This window comes from Sapajus apella, unplaced genomic scaffold (genome assembly GCF_009761245.1).
Source record: "Sapajus apella isolate SASKATOON/1434 unplaced genomic scaffold, GSC_monkey_1.0 scaffold7, whole genome shotgun sequence".
NCBI lineage: Eukaryota > Metazoa > Chordata > Mammalia > Primates > Cebidae > Sapajus > Sapajus apella.
Window position 1 is genome coordinate 2780568 of NW_022436947.1, and position 9809 is coordinate 2790376.

The window sequence follows — 9809 nt, forward strand, 5'->3', positions numbered from 1 at the left end:
AAAAAAAAAAAAAAAAAAAAGAAAGTACTCTATTCCTGAAAGAGGGTTTATCTACCACCAATGATAAAACTGAGGACAATTCCCATTAATCATTTTGAAGAATTTCTAAGTTGGCAACCAGATTCCATTATTTTAAAAAAATGATGTACCTCTTATCTGATCAATGACCCATCTATTTTATTTGAAGATGTTGAAAAGAAAAACCTTTTTTCCTCTTCAACTTGTGTCCTGTATTTAGGGGCCTAAAAATTACCTGGCAATAGACATGTAAACAGGAGAAAAGACAAAGTTTATTTACGCATGCATGCAGGAACTTCCAGTAACAGAAAACTCAAAAGTGAAGGTTTATATTACCTCAACTTAACAAAAAGGAAGTTTTTAGGGCTCCAGAAGGAGAGTTTGGAAGCTTCCATTGGGTTGTTTTGTGTTTTTGAGACAAACTTTCAGCTCTATGGCCCAGGCTGGCATGCAGTGGCACAATCCTGGCTCATTGCAGCCTCCTCCGGTGCTCAAGCGGTTCTCCCACCTCAGCCTCCCAAGTAGCTGGGACTACAGGTGTGCACCACCACGCCCAGCTAATTAATTAATTAATTATTATTATTATTATTTTGGTAGAGAGCTCGCTATGTTGCCCGGACTAGTCTTGACCTCTTGGGTTCAAGCTATCCTCCCACCACCTCGGCTTCCTAAAGTGCTGGGATTACAGGCTGAGCCACCGCGCCCAGTCCATTGGGTTTTTTAGTGCTAATGCTAACCGATAGTCTGTCTTCCTGACCGCTGAATACTCCGAGAGGCTGTTAATGGCACCATGTTTTCTGGAGGTTCTGCTTTAGTCAGATAAGGGAAGTTTCATTAATATTTATTTCTACATCTTCTGTAGCTCAAATATTTTCACCTAAAAACAATCTTTATGTTGACTCTGGGGGTCAAAGTGCATCCCCACAGTGGAAAAGCTCTTGTCCCAATCTCTACAGGAATCAGTCTGAAATCTTGGGACATATCTAAGCCTGTCCATCGTGATTGACGCATAAGCAGTGGTTCAGGGCACCGAGTTAGCGATTCTAGTAGGTAAGCAAGACCGTGTCAAGAAGTGGTTCATGAGAAGGCAAAAACGAGGGAGAGTGACAGTCGTTGTTCTTTAAGAGGACCCGGTGGTGGAGGAGAAAGTTGCACATCGGCCCTGAACCGGGCGGACCCTGATCTGGGGCCTGAGGACACGATTTGGGGAAACCTCGGCGGCATCCGGGCTCCGCTTGATGCCAGTGCGTGTTTGTGCAAGTTACTTCCTCAAGTTCAGGGTGAGGGTAATAATATCTACCGCGCGGAGTTGCTGGGAAGATTCACCGCCAACCAAGGCAGAGCGCACGGCTTGCAGGAAGCGCTCGCTGGGGTCTGCTCTTTCCGGGAATGGGTGGGGCGCGCACTCCTCACAGGGTTCCTAAGACTTGCGTCACGCGCCCCAGTCCGCTGGCTTATAAAACCCTGCCAGAGCCCCAAGATCGCTTTTAGTTTCTGTTCTTTCTGAGGGAGCCTCTCGGGGCCCGGCTGGGGAATCTCAGCCTCGCCGAGCCTAGAACCGGCAGATTTACCCGCGCGTCCACTTTCTTTCCACCCAGTTGCCCTTGCGGCCGCTGTAAACCTGCCACTAGGACCGGGTCGGTGAGATCTAGCCTCTTGACCTGAGAGCCGAGAGAGGGGAAGCCAAAATCGCTGGGCTGGGCTAACAGCTGCGGAGAGCGCGCCCTCGCTGGCTCGGGCGCGCCCAGCAGGAGCACCGCCCGCACCCGCCCCTGGACACTTGTAAGTTTCGATTTCACCGCTGCCGAGTCCTGCGCGGCGGCAGAGCCAGCACAGCCAGCACAGCGAGCGCGCCATGGCGGATCCGGAGGTGTGCTGCTTCATCACCAAAATCCTGTGCGCCCACAGGGGCCGCATGGACATGGACGCCCTGCTCCAGGAGATCAAGCTGTCGGAGGAGCAGCTCTGTGAGGTGCTGCAGGTGGCCGGGCCCGACCGCTTCGTGGTGTTGGAGACCGGCGGCGTGGTCGGGGTCACCCGATCGGTGGTGGCCACCACTCGAGCCCGGGTCTGCCGTCGCAAGTACTGCCAGAGTCGCTGCGATAACCTGCATCTCTGCAAGCTCAACTTGCTGGGCCGGTGCAACTATTCGCAGTCGGATCGGTGAGTGCACCTGGAGGGAGGGGCGCTCCTCGCAGCCCAGGTCGGGGCGGTTAGTCCTGGCGCTGTTCTGAGTGGCGCGGCCTCGCCGGGACCCGCATACCCGACGGCTTCTGCCTCCAGCCACCCCCTTCTCTGCTCCCCTCCGGGAGCCCTCGCTGGGCCCGTACATCTCCCTTTGCAGTTCTCTTCCTTCCGGCATCTCCAGACCTTTTTTCTAGAGTGCTTAAAGCGCTAGTGCCTGGCGGAGACTAGGCTCCCTCCACCCCTTTCCCCGCCCTAAAAAATCAGAAGAATAAAGTGCTCTGTGGCTAGCCAGGGCCTAGAGAAGCGGGAGGCAGGGTTGGGAAGGAAGGAAAGGGCCAACACTCCTTGGTATCTTGAGTCTTTCCCTCCCTGCTGCCTTCTTCCCTAGACGTGGCGGAGTCTTCCCTGCACCCCAGCCGCGCTGGGCCCGGGGTCTGTCTCCGCCGCCGCGAGCCACAGGTCTCTGCTTGTCCCTCCCTTCCTGGTCACCCGTATGCCCCCCTCATCACCACTTTTCAGATGCCTGGCGCCCAACAGGCGGCCAACCTCTTCCAGGTTCCCAAAGCTGCAGCAGCCGCCGGGCCTTCCCTCCCGGTGGCGTCTCCGCGGTGGCGCGCGCCGTTGACCGCCTGCCTTGGGACCACGCACATCGGTTTGAAGCAGTGCGGCTCACCTCTCGGGCCACTGCTTTTGTTGTATCCATTTGCCTTTTTTTTTTTTTTTTTTTTCCCTCGTCTAAATGCAGGTGTCCTGCAAGGTTTGGGTTAAGCCTCTTGATTGTTATTCTTTCCAGTCTCTTCCTAAGAGTGCTTGCTCCCTCGGGGACAGCTGCATGTCAAAAAAGATGGCTTCCGGGTCCACATTCGCGGCCCAGGCCTTTCCCTTGATCCCGAGCCCTTCCTCTCTCGCGTCTGAGAAACAGCCATGCCCTCTTGTGCTGTCCAGAGGGTTAAGCTCATCTTTCCCCCCAGGCGGGGTCTTAATCCTTCTCCTCCTTCACAATCCATCTTCAAGTCGTTTTTGTGAAGTCTCTTTCCCTTCTCATTTGTGACTGAACTGAATGAATGCCTTGTTGAATTAATGAATGCTTCTCTCTGGCCAGTCTTTCCTTCCACCCTTTCTGTCACTATGTGCTTCTGTTCATTTATTTTTCTCGATAGAGTACTTTTTACACTTGGTCCATTCTTAAACACTCTGAATGGTGTCCCAGGGTTTAAAATGGTGGTCAGCAAACATTTTTTTGGGGGGCGGGGGGGGTGGGGGAGACAGCTCTATCGCCCAGGCTGGAGTGCAGTGGCGCCATCTTGGCTCACTGCAACGTCAGCCTCCCGGGTTCAAGCGATTCTCCTGAGAATACTCAGCCTCCTGAGTAGCTGGGATTGCAGGTGCCCGCCACCACGCCCGGCTAATTTTTGTGTTTTTAGTAGAGACAGGGGTTTGTCATGTTGGCCAGGATGGTCTGGAACGCCTGATCTCAGGTGGTCCACCTGCCTCGGCCTCCCAAAGTGCTGGGGTTACAGGCATGAGCCACCACCTCCGGCTGGTCAGCAAACTGATCAGGGACTTAACTAACAAAACACTCCAGTCACTCACCCCAATATACCGGTAATAAACACACAAAGGTAAGTGTTTTAGATGAATGAGGTAGAGGACACAGTATATATTTTTTAAAAATTTGTTTACAACAAAAACCCTTTCAGCTCACGCTAATATTTTTAAAAAGTGCTTGAGTGTGTTCTTTTATTTAAATATTTCTTTAATATGTTGTGAGGCAACAATTTGAAGGTTGTTTCTGAGTTGCTTGGGAGTATGGGTATCGAGGAAATCTACGTCATCGCTGGCCACTGAAAAAATCTCAGAGAAGAAGGCGGCAGAGGGTGGAGAGTAGAAAAGAAAGGAACATTCTAGCACGTTCTAGCAATACACAAAATAGGGTTGGAAGGCTTTTGTTAGGTTTTTTCTGTTCTTATCTTTTATGACAAATTCCTCACCAACTAGTGTTGACTTTTAGTTTGAAATCCATATACTTCTTATTTTTTGATTTCTTACTATGGATGTTTTCAACATACTCAAAAGTAGAAAAAAATGATGAATCCCCTCATACCCATCATTTCACTTCAACGGTTTTCAAAACATGACCAGTTTTGTTTCATTTATTCTCTCTATTCCCCATGTGTCCCCAATTCCAAGGTGTTGTTTTAAAGCAAATCTCAGCAACCATTTGATTACTAAGTACTTCAGTATCTCTAAAGATAAGAATTATATTTTATTAACAATACAGTACAATGATCGCATTTTTGTAAAAAAAAAATTACAATTTTAGTATCACCTAATGCACAGTTGATATTCAGATTTCCCTGATTGTCTTATAAATCCAGCTTATATTTTCAGGAAAACCATACACAGACATAATCCATTAAAAAATTTTTTTTCAATTTTTTAGTTTTTTGAGATAGGGTCTGTCACCCAAGTCTGAAGTGCAGTGGCCCAATCTCGGCTCAATGCAAACTCTGACTCTCGGTTCAAGCAATTCTACTGCTTCAGACTCCCAAGTAGCTGGGATTAGAGGCGTTTGCCACCATGCTTGGCTAATTTTTTGTATTTTTAGTAGAGATGGGGTTTCGCCATGTTTGCCAGGCTGGTCTTGAACTCCTGAGCTCAAGAGATCTGCCCGCCTTGGCCGGCCTCCCAAAATGCTGGGATTACAGGCCTGAGCCACTGCCAGGCCTGGCCCATAATTGTTTTCATTTGTTATATATCTAACATTTAAATACTTTGTTTCAATTTGTTGTAGGCAATATGCTTAGAAATTTTAGTTTTATGAATTTTATTATGGTATATTTTTGCCTGGTTTGAAACAGCAAAACCGTTTTAAACTCATTAATTGGGTTGTTAACTTGTACTTTTATAAGAGTATATATAGTGTGGGGATTATATAGTCTATGTAAATTTAGATGGACCTTCCAGAGAATTCAATGACGTTTATTTTTTTTAGTAGAACGATAAAATCTTATTTCCTCATGTTTATTGTGCTAGCTATATTTTAAATTTCATTTTATATCACTTTTGAATCTGGGAAACAAACCTTTAATCCATTAATGTATAAGGTGTTCTAATAAGAACCTCTGGGATAATTTTTTGTGTTTGTGTGGCCTTGGATCCTAGAAAACATGTTTTTTCCCTCCAAGTATGTTTTAAAAATATTCTCCTCTTAGCAAGTTACAAAACGTTGTCTTCCAAAACTTGCCACTTGTGAGTTTAAGGACGTAGATTACCAGTTAATGGGGCCTGTTAGCTAATTGATACCCATCTTGATGTTTCTATTCAGTTCAGTAAACTGGTCTCTGTTTATAGCGGGCGATTTGCATTGTTGCTGGATGTATACAATTTTGTCTGTGGTATTATTTATAGGTAGTATGTATCCTGTCTATTCTGTAGCTTCTGTCTTTTCTTTTGTAATGCTTTTAGTTATACATTTTAGTTGACAATAGGGCTTACTTCGATGTTGGATAATTGTTTTGGTGAATCGGTTTGGATATTTCTATTTGCTTTGCTGAAATATATGCCCACACATGGAGTTCTAATCCCAGTTCTGATGCAAAAATAATCACCATTTATTGAACAAATAACTGTACCAAACACTATGATAAGCACTTTAGAGATGATATCCAGGTTAGTCTTTAGGATAGCTCCTAAGGGAGTATTTTAAGTCCCATCCTTATTATAGGAAACTCAAGCATAGAGCCTTTCAGAAAGCTACTGAAAGTAACATAACTAGAAGCTGGTAGGATTGGTATTTGAACCCAGATCTGCATGACTCTTTTGTTTGTTTGTTTGTTTGTTTTTGAGACAGAGTCTTGTTCTGTCGCCAGGCGCCAGGCTGGAGTATAGTGGTGTGATCTTGGCTCACTGCAACCTCCGCCTCCCGGGTTCAAGCAATTCTCCTGCCTCAGCCTCCCGAGTAGCTGGGACTACAGGTGGGCATCACCATGCCCAGTTAACTTTTTTTTTTTTTTTTTTTTTGGTGACGGGGCCTCACTCTGTCACCCAGGCTAGAGTGCAGTGGTGGGATCTCAGCTAGTTGCAATGTCCGCCTCCTGGGTTCAACCAGTTCTCCTTGTCTTAGCCTCCCGAGTAGCTGGGCAACTGCCACCGCACCTGGCTAATGTTTGTATTTTTAGATAGTATTTTGCCATTTTGCCCGGGCTGGTCTCAAACTCCTGGGCTTAAGCAATCTTCCCAGCCTCCCAAAGAGCTAGGATTACAGGCATGAGCCACTGCGCCCAGCCTGCTTGACTTCTTAACTAGCTACTTCCATTGTCCAGTAACTATATGAAGCTATTAATTCAAAAATTTTTGCATGCATGATTTCTGTTTAACTGTTTAAAGCAGGCTGCCTGAGCGTCTTTTCCTTGCTTTGTGGCTTCTGCCAACGCGGGTGTTTCCTCTGGGTTCTTTCCTGTTTGTATGCCTTTCCCTTTTGGTTAGTTCACATTTTGGGTGGGGTTGGGTAGATGGGAAGAGCACTAGTTGACTATTTCAAAAATTGGATAGAATACTGAAAAATGCAAAGTATTTACTGTATAACAAGCATCAGAGTATATTTATTCTGAACCTATGACAAATTGTACCTCCTAGAATAAATAAGGGCTCACATTTTTCAGTTTTGCTCCTTCTCTTTTAAAATACAGTAAACAATCATAACAGGCCTAAGGTTATTTTTTCTCTTCCCCAGTCTCATTTCCCTCTTTCCTAAGAAGCAACTTCCATCATGATTTTGGTGTGTATCTTGCCCTTCCATGATTTTATAATTTGCCCTTGTGTATATTTGTAGCCATAAACAAAATGCAGTATTATTGTATGTGTTTTAGAGTTTTTACTCAATGCTTTGTTTTGGAGATCTATTCATGTTGCTACACAAGGACCTAGTTTATTCATTTTAACAGTTGAAAAGTATTTATTATAGATTTATACCGCAGTTCAGTTACTTATTCCTCCCAGTAATGGATATATGGTATAATTCTAGGTTTTTGTTCTACCAAATGATGCTGCCAAGAATTGACCCACAAGTGTCTCTTGGTGCTCATGGCTAGAGTTTTTCCAGGGTAGAACATTAGGAAGTGGAATTGTTGGTTTGAATTGTTACATAGCTTCACCTTTTCCAGATTCTGACAAATTGGTATAAACGTGGCTGTGCCAATTTATGCTTACATGTTTCAGTGTTCCAGTTTCCTCATTTCCTGGTGGACTAATGCTTGGTGTTATCAGACTTTTTTGACTTATGCCAATCAGAAGGGTATGAAATAGTCGTTATTTGAATTATTATTTTTTTCTTTTTTCTGGGCTGGGTGCAGTGGTACATGGCTGTACTCTAGTGCTTTGGGAGACCAAGATGAGAGGATTGTTTGAGGACAGGCGTTCAAGACCAGCCTGGACAACATAGTGAGACCCCACCTCTACAAAAGTTGAAAAAATTAGACGGGCGTGGTGCTACATGCCTATATTCCTAGTCCTAGCAATGCTGAAGGCTGAGGCAGGATTGCTTGAGTCCAGGAAGTTTGAGGTGAAAGAGAGCTATGTTCAGGCTGCTGCACACCAGCCTGTGCGATAGAGTGTGGTTCTGTCTCAAAAAAAATTTTTTTTATAACAAATTTAAAACCTTTATATTAGGCCAGGCGCGGTGGCTCACGCCTGTAATCCCAGCAGTTTGGGAGGCCGAGGCGGGTGGATCACGAGGTCAAGAGATCGAGACCATCCTGGTCAACATGGTGAAACCCCGTCTCTACTAAAAATACAAAAATTAGCTGGGCGTGGTGGTGCGTGCCTGTAATCCCAGCTACTCAGGAGGCTGAGGCAGGAGAATTGCCTGAACCCAGGAGGCGGAGGTTGCGGTGAGCCGAGATCGTGCCATTGCACTCCAGCCTGGGTAACAAGAGCGAAACTCCGACTCAAAAAAAAAAAAAAAAGTTTTATATTAAAGTTTTTATTATGTGATCTTATGAATACACACACACACACACACACACACACACACACACATATTTTGTTGTTGTTTGTTTTTGAGGCGGGTCTTGCTCTGTCAGCACGCTGGAGTGTGGTGGTGCAAACATGGCTCACTGCAGCCTTGATCTCCTGGGTTCAAATGATCCTCCCACCTCGGCCTCCCAGGTAGCTGGGACCAGGCTAGTGCCACCACGCCCAGCTAATGTGTGTGTGTCTGTGTAGAGACAGGGATCTCATTCTGTTACCCAGGCTGGTCTCAAGCACCTGGGCTTAAGCAATCCTCTCGCCTCAGCCTCCTAAACTGCTGGGATTACAGGCATGAGCCACCAGTCCCAGCTCGGCATGATTTATTACTGTTAAATATTTAGACCTTTGTATCCAAGCCTCCATTTATAACCTTGCTCTGGGCCCCACAAATTTTAGAGAAGGACTACTCTGATTCATTGAAATATTTTCATTGCTTTATTTTGCATGAATATACACAATTTATATGTTGATTTTATTATTATTTATTTCTTTTTTTTTGGTTTATTTTTTTGCGATGGAGTTTTGCTCTTGTCACCCAGGCTGGAGTGCAATGGCATGATCTTGGCTCATTGCAACCTCTGCCTCCTGAGTTCAAGTGATTCATCTGCCTCAGCCTCCCGAGTAGCTGGTACTACAGGCTTGCTCCACCATGCCTGGCTAATTTTTTGTATTTTAGTAGAGACGGGGTTTCACCGTGTTGGCCAGGATGGTCTTGATCGTTATTCACCCGCCTTGGCCTTCCAAAGTGCTGGGATTTTCTTATTAAAATTGAGACTGGGCTCAGTAGCTAACATCTGTAATCCCAGTACTTTGAGGGGCCAAGGTGGGAAGATCTCTTGAAGTCAGGGGTTCGAGACCAGCCTGGACAACATAGTTCCTGAAAAAAAATTAAAAAATAAAATTAGCTGAAGACAGTGGCACACACCTGTAGTCCTAGCTACTCAGGAGGCTGAGACAGGAGGATCACTTGAGCCTGGGAGGATGAGGCTGCAGTCAGGTGTAATCGCACCACTGCATTCCAGCCTGCGCAACAGAATGAGACCCTGCCTCTGAAAAAATAAAATTGATACTGTTTTATGTTTTTGCTATTAAACCATTATGCTTTGAACATTTTGGTATATGCTACTTTGTGTATATGTACATGAGTTTCCCTAGGGGTCCAGTAGTGGAATTTTGATACTTAAGTTTTATGTGATAATACCAAATTGTTTTCCAAAGCCTGTTTGCCAAGTTATACTTCCACCAGAAGAATAAGAGCCTTCCCTTGACTCACATCCTTGCCAAGTGGTGTCATCAGCCTTTTAAAATTTCTGCCAATACAAGGAATGTGAAATTATATCTCATTGTGGTTTTAATTCTTTATATATTCTGGATCTCTAGCCCTTTTAAGTCTTATTACTCGTTTTTTAAGTTTGTCTTACTTGGCATCTTAGTAGTTCCTTCTTATTTGCATTTTACTTTTTGGGTCATCTTAGCACTCTTATTTTTGTTTGTAACAGTGTCTTTTTTTTTTTTCTGTTTTAAAAATGGCTAAAACTGTTTTTTTTAAATTCTTTTTTTTTTTTTTTTTTTTT

At 44.9% G+C, this 9809-nt stretch overlaps 1 protein-coding gene across 1 annotated transcript in view; it reads left to right on the forward strand.

Moving 5' to 3' along the window:
• Positions 1 to 785: 785 nt before the first annotated feature.
• ZC3HAV1 (zinc finger CCCH-type containing, antiviral 1) overlaps positions 786 to 9809 on the forward strand; it is a 51250-nt gene continuing 42226 nt past the window's right edge. The window contains exon 1 of the mRNA XM_032275855.1: positions 786 to 2181. Within this exon, the coding sequence (XP_032131746.1) occupies positions 1874 to 2181 (308 nt within the window). The 5' untranslated portion in view covers positions 786 to 1873. The remainder of the gene's footprint in view (positions 2182 to 9809) is intronic.